The sequence below is a fragment of the Colias eurytheme genome, chromosome 13, assembly GCF_061535395.1.
Source record: "Colias eurytheme isolate Ceu_HAF_F1 chromosome 13, ilColEury1 Martin Lab GWU primary, whole genome shotgun sequence".
Classification (NCBI taxonomy): domain Eukaryota; kingdom Metazoa; phylum Arthropoda; class Insecta; order Lepidoptera; family Pieridae; genus Colias; species Colias eurytheme.
This window is the reverse complement of record NC_142992.1, coordinates 8,222,287-8,245,092: the sequence shown is the minus strand read 5'-3', so window position 1 is coordinate 8,245,092 and position 22,806 is coordinate 8,222,287. Positions and strand designations below refer to the sequence as shown.

The window sequence follows — 22,806 nt, the reverse complement described above, 5'->3', positions numbered from 1 at the left end:
GAAAGGCCAGATTTGCCTTTAGTCTATTGTGCTATTTGCATTCTGCGATAACTTGTTCGGCTATTGATTGAGAATTATCTGCTGTAAATTGAGCCGTTGTTTACTAATTGACAAGCATTGTAGCTTTGACCACGACTATGCGGAAAGTAGGGTTATGACTTATGATTTTCACCCGTGAATTTGTGTGAGCAATGAGCTAACTAACTAATTATGATATTTTAACAATTATTGAGTACAGTAAAAATCGTATTGATCCTCTGGCGCTAGTAACATATTCCCTTTAGAATCATTCCCGTATTAGTTTTTTTTTTTTTTTTATAGTAACTTTTATCGAGATAGTCAGTCTGGAATCAATATTATACATATTCGATTTAGAACTCTTTATTAACTATTAAACATGTAATATAATTAATTAATTACTACTACGGCAATAAGGAACCTGTAGAAATTGTTCGTCTTCCTTTAAATAAAAATATTAGGTACAGTTGCCATTTTAAGAATTTTGCTAAAATTATTTAGAAACTTAAAAAATAAATGCTTCGGTCTTTCGTTTTATGCGCAGTAGCAAAGCGTAATCTTAATGTCATTTACGACTAGGTAGGCTCAAATCAAGATTGTAATTTTTTGGGAACTTGGTAAGTGCAACAAAAACTCGTTATGTAACTTCTGCGTTACCTAGAAAATTGTTTTTTCTCGTGTGAGAAAGAAATAAATAATAAAATTTCATCTTCAAAATTGTTAATGATACTTAAAATTTATAAAAAAGATACAAATAGTAAATATATAAATTGATTATTTATTCGTGTAATTCTCTATTTAACCTCAACAACATTGTGGCTGAAATTTGTTTAGATCAAAGGCCAAGTGATAAATAAAACGTCTTATTCGAGCAAGTAAAATTAAATACATTCATTTTCTTATACCTATGGTTAATTATAATTGTAATTGTTAATTAACACTGAAAGTGAACACATTTTGTTAACAAAAATTGTAATATTCTGTCTACTTACGAAACACCTGAATGTAATACGCATCTCGACAATTTTTGTATTTCAAGAGCGAATCTCAAGTAGGTTTAGTATGTTTGTTTGTATTGTGGCACTGCCGGCGGGCGGGCACGCGCCGATCTCAGATTAGGCCCCAATAAACGTACACCTCTACAACCTATAACGGCATGTTTTATTGCCAGCTAAGGCTCAAGTCCCACCTACAATTATTATGCGATCGACAATCGACTATTTTGCGCCATAAAAACGAGAGACTGCGATCGCTGTATCGAAGCTAGAGCGAAGAACGCGTCAAATACTTATCACCGAGAATTGTTTAACATAGAATTAATATACATATCTCATTATTTACTTGAAACAGATAATGCAGAAAGATTGGTGACAATAAACAACACTCCATACAAATACAGAGGTTATTATTATGGCACCACCAGTGAATATATCAAAAATTTAACATTCTAATCTAAGTTACTAACTTCCCAAGATCTTTAGCGAACTGAAAGGCGAATATGTTGTAATTATATAAAAAAAAATATTATTTGATTGAAAGTCGGGTATTTATCATCATCTGCTAGTACGACAAAGACCTAAGATCGTTCGCGCTGCCGCGGTGTAAATTGTAAAACTGATTTTGCTGTATCTCTGTTAATATCAATGAAATATAGCGGTAGATTTGAGTGCGAAATTAAACGTCGAATGGTCGAAGTAACATCAAAGTTTGACTTTTATATTGCTTTACATCAAAGTATTATTTCTATTATCGAAGAATGGTGATGCCAAATTGATAATTATTATTTAAGTATTTACACAGTAGGTTTATGGCTGTGTTAATGTCATGCATGTGTTGATCTCAAAATAATTAACAATTAATGAGAATTGAGAAGCATTTGATACTCCACTACTTATAAATTCAAAATTATTGATATTCAATATGAATCTCGCTCGTCATGATTTCCTACCACTCTGATCAGGAATATTGTGTAGTGTTGTTTTTAGTTATATATCCGTTGATCTAAACACAATTGTATTGTGTAGTAAACAGCATTGCAGCAGTGGTTAATGTTATTGTTAAGTATTTAAAGACAGATGTTATCGCAAATAACGCCAGCCATTATTTAAGATCCAGATTATCAACTACCCGAACTTTTAACACTATAAAAATTTTAAAAGGACAAACTGACTTTTTTCCACAGATTTGCGATAATTATCAAGCAATAAAATATTTAATGTTCTTCGTTAGCAGGCAGTCAGGCACCCACAGGTAACCTTTAAAAATATATCCGCATATAATCTGATTTTATCATTGCGTCCAAAGTAAATGCTACTAGTAACTAGAGTTATGATATAGTTTATTGCGTCATTGCATGCAGAAGTCTAGATTCGATGTACCTAAATCGATACCACGCGGCACACTTCACGTCGAAACAAGTATCCTGTAATGAAATTAATTTCTTCATCTCGGGTTACAAGTAAGATAGAATGCTCCGCAATAATTTAAATCGGTTTGTATAATTTAATATTGATATTAAAGGTATCGCTTCATGCTATGTAGTAGGTACATGTTAATACGATGAGCACTCTCACCCCCCGGCGTATCATTCCTACTTATTTATTGATTGAAGATGCTAATGTGATCGATAATTCTGTAGCAGGAATATTATAAGAGCTATATCAATGTCTCGACTCTCGAGTATATGCACTAAATTATCATAATATATGTAAACATAAAATTGTTGATACAGTTTGGTAGTTATCTATATCTCCTTTTAAATGATCAATTTATATTTTATTGAAGTAGATATATTATAAACGTAAATTTAATATTATACCTAACCATAAAATTCGATTTTAATCCAATAACTATTTATTCAATATTTAATATTTTTCCGATTATTCATGAAAATATCAAGGAGGATAATCCTTGAAAACAAGAAAAATATCAATCTCCGGAAATATGACTTTTCTAAGAACAATAAATTTTTATTATGTAAATGGCGGGCAACGATCAAATGACTGCTTCCATTTTTGGTTATAGAATTTGTTCCCAGTTCTGTAAAGGTTAAAATATCAAAATAAATTATTTAAATAAAGGTCAGATGTCCTAATATATACGATGGATGAGTGAGTCATTTAGCCACAAACTCATTCACAGAAAAAAAATAGCGGTATTTTTCGCATAACTGTAAACAATATTTACGCTAATGTTTATGTGGAGCCATAAACAAATAAATTCAGAAATTATAACCGATCAGATTAATACATTTACAGACTAAAGGGAAACATTGGAATGTTCTAAACAATTTATTCTGAAGGTGTAAATAATTACTCTCTTAGCCATATTTGCTTACTCATATCAAGTCTGGATTCCATTGACACTTCAGCTCCTACATAATTCAACGTTGAGAAATAAATGTTACGTAGTGGACGCATTGCCTTATTGTCGCTCATTACAAGACGACAATTCCAAAGGTAATTTACGCCTTGTGATACAAATAAAGCCATTATATTATCAAACATTGCCGCGTGCCGTCATTAAATAATAATAATAATTTCCGACGCGAGAGTGGATTGTTTTGTATTATCTATGTCACTCTTTCTTTGCTTTCGTTTTGACGGATGGCAACGGCGCATTTGCTTTTTTGCTGTAATGGATTCTAACAAAAAATGTGGCGAAGGCATTTTTGTTCTGCGAATCTAGGCTGCCGAATTGAGAAGATTTAGAGTTTAGTTTCAAATTTGTTCCTTTAATCATGCGATTAACCTAAAACGAAAGCCAAAAACTATTGAATACTAGAAATGTCGTTAATTTATTCTGTTGAAATTAGTCTGATCTATATTTTTGGAAACAGATACGTTCCGCAGTCGTCAATATTGGCGATAACGTTAATGTACTTGAAACCCGATCAATGACAAAAAAGCATGCAACATTATTACACCGAAGGTATTATAAATAAATATGCCAAGATCTAGTTTGTCTGGTAGGTGCGCGTGGGCGAGCGTAGGCCGAACCACTGATATGTTGAATAATAAACCATTGTAGGAGGCGAACTCACTAAATGGATGAAAGGTCATTTTGGCTAAATGTCAATTTGGAGCGTTTGTTCTTGACGGCACGTAATTTGGACGGAAGTAAAGCTGTCAATGGGCAATTTGGAATCTCGTTTTTTTGTTTGTACAAATTAACAGTAATAAATAATGCTGTTACTAATCAAAGGTATGAAGTAATATATCTTTATGAACTCATTATAGACCGGGAGATACTGACACAAAATTTCGAGTCATTTGTAACAAGGATGGCGGTTCTACAGGGGTCTTAGTACGCAATGACAAAAAGAAAAATGATGGTGTGAACGCTGGTACCGGTGTCTTAGTCGCGTGGGCGTTTGTCGAACTCGTCGGAAAAATAGCGAAAGTCAAACGATTTGTAACACAAAAATTTTAGAATTTACCGATAGCCCATAAAAAAGTAGTAGGCGGTAGTGTCATGCCATACTTTTCCGGTGTGACTTACAGCCCGCCATACCGACGCGAATGTGTTGATTTAAATAAAACAATCATTCAACCATTTGTACCAGGCTAACTTTTGCACAGGTAACTATCGTCGTGCAGCCATTTACGAAAATCGCCATGCCATACTTTTCGGACGATTCCAAATGGTCGCCATACCGCCGAAAATCTGCAATAAATTTTTATTTCGCCAAACTTTTTGTACCAGTATTGCATTTGGATTTTTGGAGAGTATTTGATAAAATGTGACCATTATTATATTTGCCATACTTCTAGTAGGGGGAAAAAGTGCTGTTATACTTGAAAACTTAATTTATTATTAATTTATATAAGTGAGGATTTCCAACACTTAGATCTTTGAAATTTTGTATTTATATTTGTTGATCCTCAAACTTACAGGAAAAATAAGTGCCATACTGTTACAAATCGTTTGACTTTCGCTATTTTCCGACGAGTTCGACTAACGCCCACGCGACTAAGCCGCCGGTACCAGCGTTCACGCCATCGTTTTTCTTTTTGTCATTGCGTACTAAGACCCCTGTAGAACCGCCATCCTGTTACAAATGACTCGAAATTTTGTGTCAGTATCTCCCGGTCTATTAGTCACACAACGTTTTTTTATGTAATCGTTTGGCAGCTAAATTGCCGGGAAAAATTATTGTATCAATTGTCATATGTCTTTAAACTGGCTTTCTGAAGGCTTTCTGTAACTGGATTTTTGGTAACTATCTGATTTCATTATTTAAATCATTAGAGACATTGCTGGGTTGTGAATAATATTGTATGTAAATAACACCATCATTAGTAATTATCGTATCAATCAATTGGACTAGGTAGGTACTATAGAATCGGACGGTAATTGTTCATTACATAACTGAACCGGAATATTCTAATAAAACGAACAATACTATTATGTCGACTACATAATATACTCCTTTTCAGGCCAGCATCTTGTTTACATTTACGTGTGTGGCAACACAATGATTAGCCGTGATACAATTATGTCGTCACAAGTGGAAAGCGCTGGCAGCATCATGTCTGCAGCGTACCTACAGTGTACACATGGCGACACCGCACCCACGTACATGAAATAACGCTATTTAACCTGTAATGATACACATTACTTACAATCAAAGGTGGAGCACGTTTTTTTTTTAACGAGCGACCAACTCGGCCCTCTACGCATTTGGCGTTTGAAATGTCAGTGCCAAATACCAATTTTACTCCTACGCTATCGAAAGTTTGTTCTAAGGGCGCTTGTGCACTACAAGGAATTTTACTGTCCGGCATTCCGATTTTTTACGGTCCGGTGTGGCATGAAAAAACCGATGAATTGCTTGTGCACCTGTCCGTCTTTACTCGGATCAGTGCGGTACAGTTCAAGGAAGTTTGGCGGTATAATGCTATCATAAATGATTGTTTTTGCATTTTACAAGAAACGATTAAAAATATAGAAGGTGAAATATTATATTACTTCGTTATAATAAAAAGTAAAGTTCCGTAAGAGATTTAAAATGCGTGTTTCACTTATTTATTTTAATCGGTGACGAGGAGCTAAAGCTATTCCCACTTGAACTTTAACTTACCAACACTTACTTAGATAATAATTATAGGTTAATGCTTGGTCAATGTATATAAAAAAAAAATACCGACTTCTCAAATCTCATTGCCAACTAAAAGAAAGTAAAACAAGAGCTTGCTTTCAATTGGCATATGCAGTAAAAACAGTAAAATCCAAGTAAGTGGGCATTCGAAAACAATTATACCTACAGCGACTCATAGACACAAAAAACCATCCGGAATAGGGAAAAGTAAAATGTCGGACAGTAAAATTACGTATAGTGCACAAGCTAGTATATAGATCAATGGCGTGCCATACCGGACCGTAAAAAATCGGAATGCCGGACCGTAAAATTCCTTGTAGTGGACAAACGCCCTTATGAGACATTTTTAATGGTTATACGTTATCTAATAATAGATGTAGGAAATATTTGTTCAATATCACGAATGATGTGTGATGCTTTTCCTAACTAGTATTATTGAAATGAACTCCTCATTTTTATTTTCTTACATCCTCGTTTACTTAAATGTACCTAAAGTGTAGTTTCGCCAGAGAGAGTCAGCCAGTTTTCGCAATAAAAGGAAATCATTGCACTGTAATTATCCGTTACTGTTAATAATTTAGATGCATGTTATAAAATTTTATTATCTACGGCGCGCATGTTCGTGCGTAAAGCGTGACAGGTGCGCGCGAAACCGCAGTAATTCTTGTGCCTCGGTCGCATTGACCGCAGATTGTCGACTATCGAAAATTACTGTGTATTCCATTGCTTCTTATATAACAAATTTATGAGTTATATCTCCGACGTAAAAAGCAATGTATAGCGTATTGGTTCTGACCCCGCTCACGTTACATTCTGTTTGCCGAGGGAATTTTGTGGTTTCGTGTGGGTTAAGGAACCTGTAAGGCAAACATGTCTTCGATCATTGTTTTGACATTACGGCCATGTCATGCGTACGGATAGCCTTCGGAGCGGTTAATGTTTGAAGGCATTTATTTGATACTCTACCTTGAAATATTATACGTAAGTTTTCATAACAATAAATAATCACTTTTCAGAATACAAACATGAAACATAATTATTTTTTATAAAATTATTTTTAATTCGTTTTAGATTTCCTAGTATTGCGCTCATGTATATTTGCAATGAAAGTCTGTAATTTAAGATTGTAATTTAAAATAAAAATATTTTTTATTTATTTCAAAACACTTCCATTACCTCACCAGAAAAATATTCGACCATAACCAACAAATCATCGCGAACGTACCTATCTACCCACTTACCGCGGCGGCACGGAAAAAGAATTCTATTCGTAAGACGCCATTCATGAAGCGGCAGCCGATAGCGTATAGAGATGGAGATAAGATACGTTTGCTCTAACCTCACGACCTCGTATCGATGTTACAATATAATTAAAGTGAGATCGGCCCGGTGTTTACCGGCCGGATGCTGGACATGGAACCCTAATTCGGTGTTTTGTGCCTAATGACTATATTTTTTTGTTATGTTTAATTCTAAAAGATGTAGTCTTCGTTGTTGTGATGTGCTGTGATTTGAATCGCTTGTTGATTGAACGCTGTTTAAATTGAATACAGCCTTCTGTGTTTGTGTTTCCTACATAAACATGTAGGTATAAGCACAATTTTGTTGCTACAAAGAACACTGCTGCAAAGAAGTCATCTATACATTGTCCAAACTTAAAAATACTCGAGCATTGATTGAAACCCGTAACAGTATCGCAGTTAGTAGCCCGCGTACATGGACCCGAAAATAAATAAATCCCATTGTTGTACCAACCTTTCACGTTGGCCTATCGACACGAACAATCGGACCGTTTTGAAATTGTGAGACGATACAATTATCGATGTCCTAGAATCGATATTGACCGAATGCACCTCATTTACCGTCCGGGTTACCGGCGGCTGATAGTATCGATTCGAGTCGACTCGGTGGGTGGACCGACTCGATTTGAGCCGTCCTTACAAGGGCATTTGTAATAAGTCGAAACAATCGGAGCGACTTGATGATTGAGTTCAAGGCGTAATCGGGAAAGCTGTGTTGTTTATCGGCATTGTATTGATTGTTAAATTGGGTTGTATCTAATAAAGGCGGTAACGAAAAATATATTGAATTATTTATAATGTTTTTTAGTGTGACATATTTAGAATATAGATATTTAAATAAGATACGGTTATATGTGAATAAATATGAATGTTTCGCATGAACTGTGATAAGAAATCAGGATAAGAAATAATATTTAAATTTTCTTTAAAACATGGCAAAACTCGTAAATGTCACACTAAAGTAGATAAAGTTGACATGGCTCTAAATTAAATCTGTAGTAAAACGCAGAGTCAAAATTTAAACAGACTTTATCACTCTTGAAACACCAAATATACATAAATTCTAAATGCATACTAATGAACAATCCATAAATATCAATAAGAAATGTGTATCGCGGTGCAACAATTATATCATTGCTATCAAAGCGCTGTATTGCGAAGAGGCGATCGTAAATAAAATGGACTGCTTGTACTTACATGGTAGTTAAAACAATGAGTGCGATGTCATAATATAATGTAACATACATTACCGACAGCAATACCGCGTGAGACAAGGGTTTAGATAATTCAGCCTCATGCATATTCAGTGTATGTTAAACAAACAAACGAACACACATTCGAGATATCTTGTCGTAGTCCCGATGCGATGTGATACGCGGAGGTTGTAGGGTGAATATCGCTCGAGTTATTCGAATGTTGGCGTAGGAATATGTTTGAGATATTTTAATAAAATTTGGTATTATTCTGATTCATTATATCATTGTTGACAATATTTCAATACATTTCTTCCTACATACTGCCTTAATTACATTTTGTCTGTTATTGTTTGAATTAAAATTACCTTTATTTAGGTTGGCTATAATTACACACACACCTTCATGTACTTACCTCAATTTTTATTGAAATATTTTTTTGTTTTCGTAAACGTCACATGACCCAAGAGTATGTACACATGGACAATCATATTTCTATACATCAGACATCGATATGGATGGTCACAGTAACCTTGTATCCGCGTAGCCCGCCTTATAAGGACCGGGAACACAAGCACACCGGTTATCGGCTGAAAGCGGCCCGGTTCGCTAATAACAATCCAGCTTTTAGCTATCTAAAGTTTAGAGTATCGAAAACGTATTGCGTAATATTGTGGGAATTGTTTTTCGCGTTATCGATGCGAAGATTGCTCTTGAAAGATTTTGGGATCTCATTTGAAATGGTAAAACTAGGACATGTTTCGTCTAAAGATTTCAATTAAATTGCACGCCTCATAAGCGAAGCGTTGAGGTGGGTACTACTGTCACTTCGCGCAAAACATCTGATTTTTCAAACTTAAAATGTCTTTATGTATCATACATTGCACTTGTAAGATAATACATACACACACATATTAAGAAAAAACACTATTTTTAACGTTCATGGTATTTTTGATGTCATTTTTGTTATTTAAACTAGTTAAAAAACAGTTTAATAAAGTTCTGTCTTGGACGTCCGTGTGTCTGTATGTGCGGATCCTTTTTCTTGTTAACACGATAGCGACCGAAATACTTTACTAATCGAGTCTTTTTTTTTCTCTTACGCTTGAGTATGCTCAGGAATAGAACCCTTTCATTTTTCAGGGTCTGATTCGATGTGGTTTAATTGTTATTAAATAAACAAAAATAATAATTAATAAATATTTATTAAAAAAAAATTATGAGGCGTGCACTTTTGGATTTTCCAAATTATTTTGTTTTATTATGAAAAATACGAGTAGATAGTAGTAGTACATAATTTATGTTTCATTGATAACTAAAGTCTTAACGAAATCATTCTTCTTGTATTCCTTAATTATATATCTACTGTTCATAATTCATGTTACATGAATCTGGCAAACTTTGCAATAAAGTATGCGTATTTCCTGAAGATCTAACTAGGTAAATAGATATCATCCCGTATCACTCCCAGTTCCCGATATTTCGGTTCTATTTAACAATCTCGTAAAGAACGAACGCACAATCTACATTGTGTCCATTAGCGACGGAGTATAAGCGAAACAGAGCGGCGGCAATCTCTGCTGGTAGCTAATTTATTGTTGAACTTAGTCGAGTATAGTCTTAATAAAGATAAACAGCTTATCAACGTCTACAAATAAGTTTAACGTCGATGGCTCGGCGATGCGCGCCGTTTATAGAAATGCTTTGAGCCTTTGCGCTGGTTTACAAACTATTGTATTCATGAACTGTGTGCGTTTAATAGTCGTGTGGTGATTTACGACTCACTTTTGCAATATTGATATCACAATCGACTGTTTTAATAGTTATTTGATACTATTTAGTCATATAAAGGAAGTTTTCAGTAGTCGATTGATGCGAATAATGTACTCTATATAGATTGGTTCGGTGTTGATTGAATCATCAAAATATTCATTTACTTTAACGAATATGAACACATACTAAAGTCTGTAAGTTAGCTCCTATATTTTAGGATTGAAACAAATACTCCATTTGCAACACAATACGTAATCATATTCTTTATGCAGTATAAAATTAACTAGAAATAAGTCGAGCATATTTTTCCACGCACTTCAGCCGCACGGTGTAGACGCGTACACGGACGCAATCCCATTTCCTAGCAAGGATACTTACACAACCGGTTATATAATTGGTAAACTCTGTTACATAATGCAACACCACCGTGTTCTACCCCTGTTACAATCTGCCGCTAATGGCAATATCGGATCCTTCGGCTTGCAACACCGGCTACACTGAAAGCCCTTGTAAATAAGCCTTGCGTACAACGTATATGCGTTTAGCTAAATTACTGGATCCTTGCTTCATTTAGTTGAGATTATTCCGCTGCGATAATTAAATCTGCGTCGGTTTGTAGGCGGGCTTTCTCTGCCGGTTTGCGTTTTAACGTTTATATTGTGGATTCTTTATTATCGAATAGAAATATGAGATATGTGGATATAAAAATACTTTAATTGCTAAAGAGATAGAGTGGGCGTTAGGCGTAGTAAAAAATTTTGAAGTAACGTATATAATATTAGACTAGAGTAGATAATTTTTGAAACAAAAAAAAATCGCAGTCGGATGAAACCCATTAGAAAAGGAGGGGAATATGATAAAAATGTAAGGAAAAATAAATTACGGTCAATCCAAGTTCGGGAAGTGGGAGGGGGGAGCTTTTAAGAGAAAAAAATGGTTTCTCTCGATTTCCGACAAAAGTACAAGTCCTATAGAAAAAAGTCCAATGGCAAAGTTGTAGGTAATTAAAAGTTCTACAACTTTTGTATTCACAATTTTTTCACATAACCTAAAAATTTAGGTGAAAAATTCAAAAAACCAAGTTTTTGGTCTTTTATTTCTATCTACTTTAAATTTATTTTTTTTCTACGAAATTTGGTGGAAACTTACTTTATTATGTCCCAAATACACTGTAATTTATTTGATTGAAAATATTTATTTTTTCGCCTTATTTTGAATGAATACCAAAAAAACAACCTAATTTTCAATCGAAAAGTCACCCGTCAAAATGTCAGCTTTTTTCAAAAACTTGGGGTGCCTTTTATTCATTGAAATCTCTACTTTCATATGGTGTAAAAAAAATAAACACCACCATAGTAAATGTTCTCAGGAAATGCATACAAACAGTCTGAAAATTAGCTTTTACTAAATCAGGCACACTTCTCGAACTACCTGAAATGTTTTTATCGACATCATTTTGCTTTTGAATATGCTGTAAAATATTAAACTTAGAACAGAGAATTATTTTTCTTTTGAAATATTACCAAAAAGCCGATACAAGAGAAGATATAGAGTTCAAGAAGTGTGCCTGATTTAGTAAAAGCTCATTATCACACTGTTTGTATGCATTTTCTGAGAACATTTACTATGGTGGTGTTTATTTTTTTTTACACCATATGAAAGCAGAGATTTCAATGAATAAAAGGCACCCCAAGTTTTTGAAAAAAGCTGATATTTTGACGGGTGACTTTTCGATTGAAAATTAGGTTGTTTTTTTGGTATTAATTCAAAATAAGGCGAAAAAATAAATATTTTCAATCAAATAAATTACAGTGGATTTGGGACATAATAAAGTAAGTTTCCACCAAATTTCGTAGAAAAAAAATAAATTTTGAAGTAGATAGAAATAAAAGACCAAAAACTTGGTTTTTTGAAGTTTTCACCTAAATTTTTAGGTTATGTGAAAAAATTGTGAATACAAAAGTTGTAGAACTTTTAATTACCTACAACTTTGCCATTGAACTTTTTTCTATAGGACTTGTAGTTTTGTCGGAAATCGAGAGAAACCATTTTTTTCTCTTAAAAGCTCCCCCCTCCCGCTTCCCGAACTCGGATTGACCGTAATTTATTTTTCCTTACATTTTTATCATATTCCCCTCCTTTTCTAATGGGTTTCATCCGACTGCGATTTTTTTTATCTTTTCATTATTTTCAAAGGCTTCTACCCCAGTCTATATGTATTAGGAAAAGTATAATTTTCAATGTCAACTTTCAAGCGACCATAATAAATGAAACTAGAAATATGTATACTGCAAGCAACCGTAACAATCACTTTACGTGACTATGCCTGAAGTCCGAACAGTAATTGTTATAATTATTTGCGATCGTACCGCCAGCGAGTGCCGTTCTCCTATCAAAACTGACTGGTAATTTTATCACAATAGACAACATGAAAGCTAACAATTGGCCTTAACTGCACCAACTCAAATGCTAAAAGTGACAAAGTGTGATTGGAGTGTAGCAACTAGAGAAATGTTTAAATCATGATAACAATCGTTCGTGAGTATCAAGTGTTGCACTTTCCTCCGCGAGAGGGCGAGCGGCACGCGACCACCTCGCGGCCGATAGTGCTGGATGTCGATATCGATAGATTTATCGTTTGACGTCGACACATACGATGTTATGTGATTTATTATTTGGCTTTGTTGAAAATTTTATTGGATAATTTGTCTATGTTTATCTACAATCAACTACGTAGATGGACTTTCATATTAATTAATGAAATATAAAAGAAGGCTTACTGAAAGTAGAGCTATAATTAGAAGCTCTCTTTCGTTATTTGGGTACTTAATGGGTTGGTGTTTTAGCAACGTTGCTCGCTATACGAACATCATCTCAATATTCTAAACAACAAACAAAAATAATACTTATCGATAAGAGTACATCACTAAAAGTGAAGTGGCACGAGCCTTGATTGCATCTAGAATCGAGTCGATGATACTAGATTGTTTTGGAGCACGCCGCACCTTATTTAGAAATATCATGACTTTGCTGAACGTAGATATTTTTTAGCTTCTTATCCAACTTCTATTTACAATAAGCCAATTTTATTGTTTAATTACATATTCTACTAAAGATAAGTTAGATATTTCAAAACTATTTCCTATTGATATCTATTAAATTTACACTTCCTTTAGAAAAAGATCTAGAAATTACATTTTAAATCATTTGCCTAAATTAACTCAGGCGCATACAGTCATAAAACATATTTATTTGTCACAGCATTACATAAATACATAACATATTACAATTTCAGGTTATCTACAAAACAAAAATAATCTATCAACCTAAATGCATTTCATCACGAAAACTGTTGATTAGTTTCTTTGTGCACGCAAATTTAAAGACCTAGCTGTCCATATAAAGCCTAACCATACCTATAACAAACCCTTCCAATCTTGAACGCTAAAGCAAGAACTGGTTGCCAATAAAATAGTTTTTTCATAAACAAGCCACCGATGTAGGAAGTATGAAATGGGCCCGTCTCTACGCCGCAATTAAACACAGGCAATATATAACCCTCGGTAACCTCGGGTTTAATTTAAACGCAGCGAAATCAATTAATGCGGGACGTTTATAACAAATAAAGGGGGATACGACCAGTTTCTATTGAAACGGTTAAATTATAGGATTGTAAACTTGTGTGATAACTGATAACGAATGGACTGAAGCGGTTCGCGAATTGTTTATTTATTTTATGCGTGTTTATTTGTAGCGTTATCAACTTTTAGATGTATGTACCTACACGCAAAGGAAACTGTAGTAACAAAAAGTATGTAGGTCATGGCATATTAATTGTGCAGGTTTTTCATTCGATGTTTTTGAAGACAAAAACTATGGATTTATTACTTAAAAAAGTAACGAGTATCCTCCATGGTGAAGGCAAGAATACAAAATTTCACGCTTATAATTTCAAGAAAATTCGAAAACCCATCTTCAAAAATTTCCGTTTTCCCTATAACTTTATAAACTATAGCGAAATGAAAGGAAAGTGCACAGAAGGTAATAATAGAGCATGATAATTATATATCTTACAACGTGTATTTACTAAGAAAGCTAAGAAATCAGTAGCGATTACAAACAATAAGAACTATCTGCGCAGATATCGCAATCCCTACGTTCTCGAAACACCTTCCATTTTAAAGCACATGTCTCTCGTATAATAGTTACATTCTATCAGGCATTGTTCTCCGCGGAGGCCAGCATAACTTGACCTATCGATGAGCAAGAAACGAGAGCACAACGATGAAAAGTTGGAGGTCAACTCAGTTTATGCGCGCAACCTTAGACTGGGCGTTTTCGTGTCGACGGAGATCGTACACATTCGTTATCGTTCGGCGCATTAAGCCCCGCCCACCTGCGCGTGCGCTTTTGCCATCTTTGTCGCTCACCTGCATTTTCAGCAGTCTATCGCAGGCACTCGCTGCGTGCACACGCCACACCCACTAACTATGATCAGGTCATTTTCCAATTATGTTAGAGCTTTTTGCGGCCTCTCGATGCCCGCGTTGATAAGCTTTCTATTTTAATAGCAAAATGAATGAGATAATATATCGTTCGCGCCCAAACAGATGTGCGACGCTTATGTATGACCTCATGGCTAGTTCGGACGCCGTGAATTTCATAACAGCAATTTATGTGGCTTTGTTATAACCGAGAACCAATTGATACTTAATAAATATACTGCCATAACCATATATCTTGTCGATTTGCGAGTAATTTTAAAGTAGTGGTATTATATTAATGCAGATGCTATCTACCCGTAATTATAGTATGTATTCCATATTCGTACTTTTGTTTTAATGCTTTGATTATCGACCAGTAATGCAATATCAATAGAAACTTTCTTCATTCACCATGATTCAGCGGATTCTTTCACACTAATCGTTGCAATGGGCAATTTTCCTCGGGCGTATAAACTTTAATCATTGAAGAATATAATTAAGGCACAAGAAACTTAATGGAGTCAGTAAATGTTAGAAAGCGTAAGTAAAACAAAACGACAATTGATAAAAAACCAACGCCGTCCCATGACCCTTGGGTTATAAACGTGGAGATTATAATTACGGAAAGAGAACAGCCGCTAACCGTCAGCTCGGCCGCGGCGTGTAGGGCGAGCCAGAGATGCTTTGAGCTTAATTGCAATCTTTGTAGTAAAGTGCGTTAGAGTAGTGATGCGATCAGCGATCATTTGTCGATATGCGTGTACAGTTTATCTTTATTTTTAAACAGTACAATATAATATGATATTATTCCTACAATAGACTTTTAATTGTTATTTTTATCCTTACTTGGGTATTGCCCTTCATATCTTGGGCAATTATTTGTCTGAACGTCTGAACTTTATGAACAAAATTTTACCTTTGTGTTCATTTTTCATGTCCACAAAACATTAGAACTTATCAATTTAAATTAAATAATTGCACATGCAAGAAATTACAGCACGCTCGTTTCTCCAATACGAGTCTGAAATTACCCAAAGCGAAGTTAAAACAACACCAACGCAAGCACAGTAAACATCGAATAACCGGTACACGAGAACGCCTACCGATTGCACCTGCCACGATAAACGAGCGCGGCTAGTCATAATTTATCGACAAGCGCATCACTAGCCGAGAGCAAAGGTTCCACAGAGGGCGCAAGCATCAATTTGCGCGGTAGCTGCCGCGGGCGCCGCCGCCCCTTCATTAGCCCCCCCTAACCCCTCCGACCCCCAAGGAATATACTTTAACCTTTTTTGCACCACAACCTGTTCGCTGCCGTGGCTTCACGGACGCAATTTAAACGATCCACGGCCACGGGCGGTGCACGGGACAAATTCATGGCATGATGTATAAATTGCTTACGTAAACGCAGTGTTTAAACATAATTTTTAGTAGCATCCGTTTCTTTATTGGTACGGAGAATGCAGGTTAGAGCTTAGACACGATTTTGATATTACATGCTGTATGTTTACCATCGCATGTTACATTTAACATCTCACTGCATATGTTATCTCTTATAATATATTCGTCCCACTTTGTGCTAGGGCTCATTCATATACATACTAGATTTCCGCCCGCGGCTTCGCCCGCGTTTTCAAAGGAAAACCCGCATAGTTCCCGTTCCCGTGGGATTTCCGGGATAAAACCTATCCTATGTGTTAATCCAAGTTACCCTCTATATGTGTGCTAAATTTCATTGTAATCGGTTCAGTAGTTTTTACGTGAAAGAGTAACAAACATCCATACATCCATACATCCATACATCCATACAAACTTTCGCCTTTATAATAGTATTAAGATAATTTACTTTGAATCAAACGACTACTAATGTCGACTTCATTGTCCAGTCTTATATTTGATAATGGTACCTACTACAATCGTAAATGTCTCTTTGTTTAAATACACCCTCATTGACTTTTTGAATTTATGATAACCCAGTTATATCAAGGAAAGCAGTGTGAGACTCTTTAATAAGAATAGATAATTATTTATTTAATATTTATCACTTACATCAAATTACTGTTAAAAGAAATAATGATAGGTGGCATACGTTCAACTTTAAGTTCGAAAGAACTAGCCTGATTAAACAGGGATGGTAACAGAACATCAGGTACATTAACCTCAATTCATATGTATCAGACAACGTTAATATTAACCTTGGTTAGGTAATTACTCATTCTCCTAATTACAATTTCACAAATATCTAACGCAGCACATAATTGAACTTGCCCACAAATAATATGGCTCGGATCTCTGAAACTGCCAATTTGTACCCCAATTAAATTATTTTCTCCTGTATCATTCCGTTGCGTCGAGAAACAGCGGGTCACTTTTGACCCCGGGGCACTAACTTTAAAATCCCGAGCCGATTCTCCAGCTAACCCCTATTAAATTAAGTATGCCCCCAAACCACTATGTCCGAAGGATGGTGGGGTCAGTCTGACCCTTGCGTTCCTTTAACGCATGCCCCGTAGGTGTGTTTCGTGTAAAGGTTGCTTGATTCAATCCTTATATTACGGTAATTTCAATAAAGCTCCATCTAATAATAAGCTTACATTAGGTATCCTTTGCTAGTATAAATGAATTTCACATTTCATCATTTGATATATCACAGATCACTAGAATCTCAAACAAGTCACAGAGCCGTTTTCTGAGATGTAAAATTTTTAAGTTTAGTTTATTAGTAAAAGTTAAAGAAATACTAATTCCTATAACTAAGTAGTAACGCTTTTACGTATCACATTAATTCGCAAATTCTTAGATGAATGTTGAATTTTTAATTAATTAATCCTGAGAAATGAACATGCGATATGAGATGAAGAGGTAACTCGTTAGTAATTTTAGTTAGTCCAATTTAAAAGAATCTTGAACATTCCTCGTGTAACAAGTCTAAGTGGCGGGCATTCGTCAGCCACATATTTCTCAAGGCGATTGCGTACCTTATAAATAAATTCACTAGATTCTCGTGTCTCTATATCAACGTCGATCAAGAAAGGAGCAAAATAAGTGCAGCAAATTGACCTGTCCTTCAGAGCGGGCGGCGGGCGCCGGCGACCTGTCGTGCCGATAAGTAATTCCGTTCCCATGAGCTAGCTACCAGCTATCTCACTTTAATTATTCATAGGCCTTTTTTGTAAGCCATCGCTTTTTACCGCTCGACGGCTGGCAGCTATATAAAATTAAAAAATAAAAATAATCGAACGCCGCGGCAGCGTCCGCGTCGGCGCAATATGAAAAAAGAAGTATACGTCGGATGACACGGATCGAACTCCGGGCAAATGTCGCGCAATAAAAAGTGGTCAAGCGTGAAGATGAGCTGGCGGGGCGAAGGGGCGCGGGGCGAAGGGGCGCGGAGTGCGGGGTGCAGGACGTCACGTAGGCGGCTCGCTTTTTGTCACCGTTCCCGCCGAGATGACAGGTCGGTGGACGGTGCCGCGACCCGAGAGATCGAGAACGGATCGTCTTGATACTGCCGATTGGACGCGCCCGTTTTGTCACACAAATACCTAATATTGTTTTACCGTGAAAACATTTTTAGTGACGCTTGAAATTTTCCGGCGAACGATGCTTAATTTCACGACTATTAAAAGCGTGCAATATTGGAAACGCGACGGCAAATTTAAACGAGCGCTCGTTGAAGTTATTTGCTGCCTTTATTCATATACCTAAAGCTACTGGTGACGGAGATTAGTATAGCTTTTCTCTTGAATAGCAATCTTAGGCCACCTCATTTAACTATAACCCTACTACCAATTGAAAACATTTAATTCGCTCATATGTTAATATAAAAGTTTAAACCCAAAAGTCATCTTTCACTTTAAAGAAATAGGAATTCATTGCGCTACGCAACAGAAGCAGTAATTTTGAGAACAACAATTAATATCAAATATCAAGGTATGTTAACCGCGCTATACAGTGAGACGCACAGGTGCAGCCGAACCGGCCGAACGCTAGCGCGGTCCAGCTTCCCATAACCCGTTGCTCAAATTTTACCATACCGCTTTTTGTTTACATTCTTGATACTTGCAAAAAGTGTACGGCATTTGGTAAATAATTAATGAACTTAAAGATGCACTTTCGTCCTAGTAAACAGTATGGAATTTTAATGCTTCTCAACCGTGCGTTATTTGTTTTTTTGCTGCTTAGTGAAGTGGGATTATTCTGACGGTAATGTTTGCTGTTTTCCGTTCGGTTCGTTTAAGATAATAAAATTTGGTTCATAATTATTTTAAAGTGTAAAAATATTAAACAATCAAGTTACTTTTTAAAGACAAATTCCTTTTAGAAATTTTCATGTTTTGTATGATGTAAATCAAATCAATTAAAATACTGCAACCAAATACAAATTTCGATAGAAAATATTGAAAATTTTAAATGATAAATCATGTCTATTAAAACCCCGAAAATTATGTCTGAAAGTCTAACAAAAACACTATTTCCTATGATAGTAATAACCTCAAGTCACCCGTGTCTAATTGTACGGCGGATGTTTGAGGTGAAAATTGAAATCATAACGATACCGATTATCTGTGAGAAAAATAATAAAAAGAAATACTTAATCCTTCTTACATAATAAATGTGAAAGTTTCAGTGCTTAACTAATAGAAAAAGTATTTAAAAAAAAACATTTTGAGAAAATTTTAAGAGAATTTACTAAAAATGCCGCCGTGATCCGCATAGGCAAAGACGGGACGGGAAACTAGATCAGAATCTATTAATCTTCGATTTCGTTTCATATTGACCAATATTGTTCCATATCTAGTTAGTTGTAAATTAAATACAACTGCTCAATAAAACAGACGTAATTAAATACACCAAGTGAAGTTTTTAATTTATTACGATAATATTATGTATCCCCCGCTGTGATCACAGACGACATACCATTTTAGTCGCATTATTAAAACATACTTAATAGTTGATAATACGAATAATCAAATATTAATTGACTGTAGCATTATAAGCGACACTTATAATATGTTATAGACTCTACACAGTTTAAGTATTAATGTCTTAATAATAAAAAATAAGTTAGTGTGGATAAAATATCTTAATTTATCTATCTTTTAATTTATTCTTAAAGCACGTGGTCGTGAATTTTATATTTTTTACGGAAAAATTATAAAGTTCAATAAACTTTTCTCAACATGATCTCTCGTCTTAATATTGGATATTACTATTATATACTTTAGTCCATATCTTTATTTTTCAATTAGTGTACCTTACAGACTAATAATTGTACCATTCCCTCACAATGATATTAACGATAAAATTACTCCAATTGGTCTTTTCTAAATCTCATTAAGTAAATCTTTATAATCAGAAATCTTTGAGTTGTTTTATTACATCCTATGAACATAAAATACGACTTAAAACAATTACAATTCAGCCTCAAATTTAACGTTTGTGTTTATTTACAGAATTTCCGTGAACAGAGGATCGACGGAGCGGGCCTGCCGCTACTAACCGAGGACCATCTCACGGGCATGCTGCAGATGAAGTTAGGGCCCGCGTTGAAACTCCGAGCGGTGTTGGCGCGAAGGCTCGAGCCCTGTGCTCAGTGTCAAGCCAACATGCTCCTCACAGCCCCGGTCACACCCAACACACCCAAAATCAACGGCGCCGCCTTAAAGTCCGAACCCAGAAGTAATACGACCAGTCCTAGTTAAAAATTGCATTTTAGGCAACGAACTACTTTTAGGTTAAGTGGTCTTTGTACTTAATTCGTATGTGTATTTTACCTTATTGATTGCCTGACACGTAAAATATATAGATGTATTTTATACTAGAACATATTTTTCAATGTGCTTGTATTTTACGTGGCATCCAATCAATAAGCGTACCGAGTGACGTCGTATAACGTTTTGTATAGAGCCTATTGTTGGAGTTTTTACGTAGTTCTAAATTAAAGACTTAAACGGTTGTTATTGTAAACCCGGCCAATTTCTACTTTGAATATTTCAAGAACATCACAGATACTTAATGCTTGAAAAGATGTAATTTTGGACTGAGTTCATTCACACAGTTTTCTATTAAAATAGTTTTTTTATCCGTTTCGTGCTATTGACAGCTACATATTTTCAATAACGACAACGTTTGCTTTCGTACCTTAACGACACTTAGTCAATCGGTTTCTAGAGTCTTCCTGTTTATAGATTATTGCATTTAGTTTCTACTTAAGCCTAGGAATATTAGCTAAGCGTTTGTAAATAATGTTAAATGTTGCCGTCCAAATATTTTCGCTATATTTGGTAAGAGTTGTGTTGTCAATTGCTAATTTAATATAATTAACTACTTAACAAAAGAAGTGTTGCACGCAAGCGACAGATGTGAAAATTATATGAAGTTCGGTGCTATTTGACCCTGTTAGAAATAATTTTAGATGTAGATTGCACTTGTACATAGAGGGCCTTTGTAAAGTTATTCATATTGAGGCTACGTGTACTGAACACAGGGTCATCGTTACAATCTGTATATATTATGCGATATAGTTTTATCGATGTATGTTTACATCACATTATATATAGCATTTATTTGTACCACACCTGAGTAAAGCTCATTATTTTCATACCGCGTGTATAGACGCCAAGCGGTTACATTTTAAGTCGTCGGCTGATAGAATGTGAATTTATCGATGTGAAATTACATTGTTTAGTCTATTCGATAGGGTTGTTAGTTCTACTTTACTGCCGTATATACTGAGCAATGAAATGCTAAATCGGTACAATATCGCATTCTCTTCGCTGAAGGCATTAGTTCATACGTACGTGTAAATTCTATGCACAATATTCTCTCGAGTTGTTTTACCATATCTGTAAATACGTACAGGTTTTAATAGTTTTAGAAGGAAACAGTATGTTTAGTTATGTTTTATTACCTGTGGTAATCTCCTTAATTGCCAAAATAGTTGTAAAAACCTGCAAAAGTTAATGTAGCTTATAATCTATTTTCTCCTGCAAGCATAAACGACATCTCTTACAGTTTGTTTAATTATATGTAAAATATGAAAAATTATAAAGAGCTTATACGGTGCTAACTGCTAATACATACAAATTAATAAACAAATATCTGTGCCTTAATCCAGGTCTTCCTAAAATATATTTTCCCAAAATAAATTACAGTAAAGTTAATTATTCATTGTTATAGTATTACGGTTCTACGCTTTAATCGGACAATAACAATATCATTTATAAAATAGGTTAATTACGACGAATTTGTAGTTAATTATTGTTATATAGATTTGAATGTTACTGCTTTTTAACGTAATTTTACTGTGGACAAGTGACTTATGTAAATTGTACGTATATAAGTTTTGATTGTCAAATGAGAATGTAAATTCGAATATCAAAGACAAATAAAATAACATTTTTTTTGTTAAATTTTCCTGTTTGATTGTTTTTATTTATATTAAAGAAATGTGTAATTCTTATATGTATAATGTATATCCATGGGACTAATCATTCTGTGACTTGTACACAATCATTTAAATACATAGTATGCCACTGCTACTATGTCATTTTAAGTAATACATATTTAATAAAGTTCACCATTTAAAGACTAATGTCGTTAAATTTTGACGTGGTATATTATGTAATTAATTGCATTGTAGTAAGACCATTTATAAGTAATATTAAAACATCTCACTTGAATGATAACATGGATTATTAGTTTGTTTTGAAACACTTTTTTGTTCGGTGTAAAAACATATTGTCTTTGATATTGAATGTGCATAATAAGAAGACAAGATTGAGGTTTTTTAGTCACTGTTTAAATCCTTGTGAACATTAATATTAATAATTAATTATATAGCCTATGTAGATCTTAATTCCGGATTAAGTTCGATCCATTTTAAGTATTTATGTGAAGGAGAATAAAAACAATGATTTTATTGATATTTTGTT

The 22,806-nt window shown here is 34.7% G+C and overlaps 1 protein-coding gene across 4 annotated transcripts in view; it reads left to right on the top strand.

The window, feature by feature from the left end:
- LOC149903568 (uncharacterized) overlaps window positions 1-22,797 on the top strand; it is a 202,028-nt gene extending 179,231 nt beyond the window's left edge. For all 4 annotated transcript variants that reach the window (XM_090108474.1, XM_090108476.1, XM_090108477.1 and 1 more), the window contains one exon: window positions 20,326-22,797. In XM_090108474.1, the coding sequence (XP_089964600.1) occupies window positions 20,326-20,574 (249 nt within the window). In that variant the 3' untranslated portion in view covers window positions 20,575-22,797. The remainder of the gene's footprint in view (window positions 1-20,325) is intronic.
- Window positions 22,798-22,806: the final 9 nt, after the last annotated feature.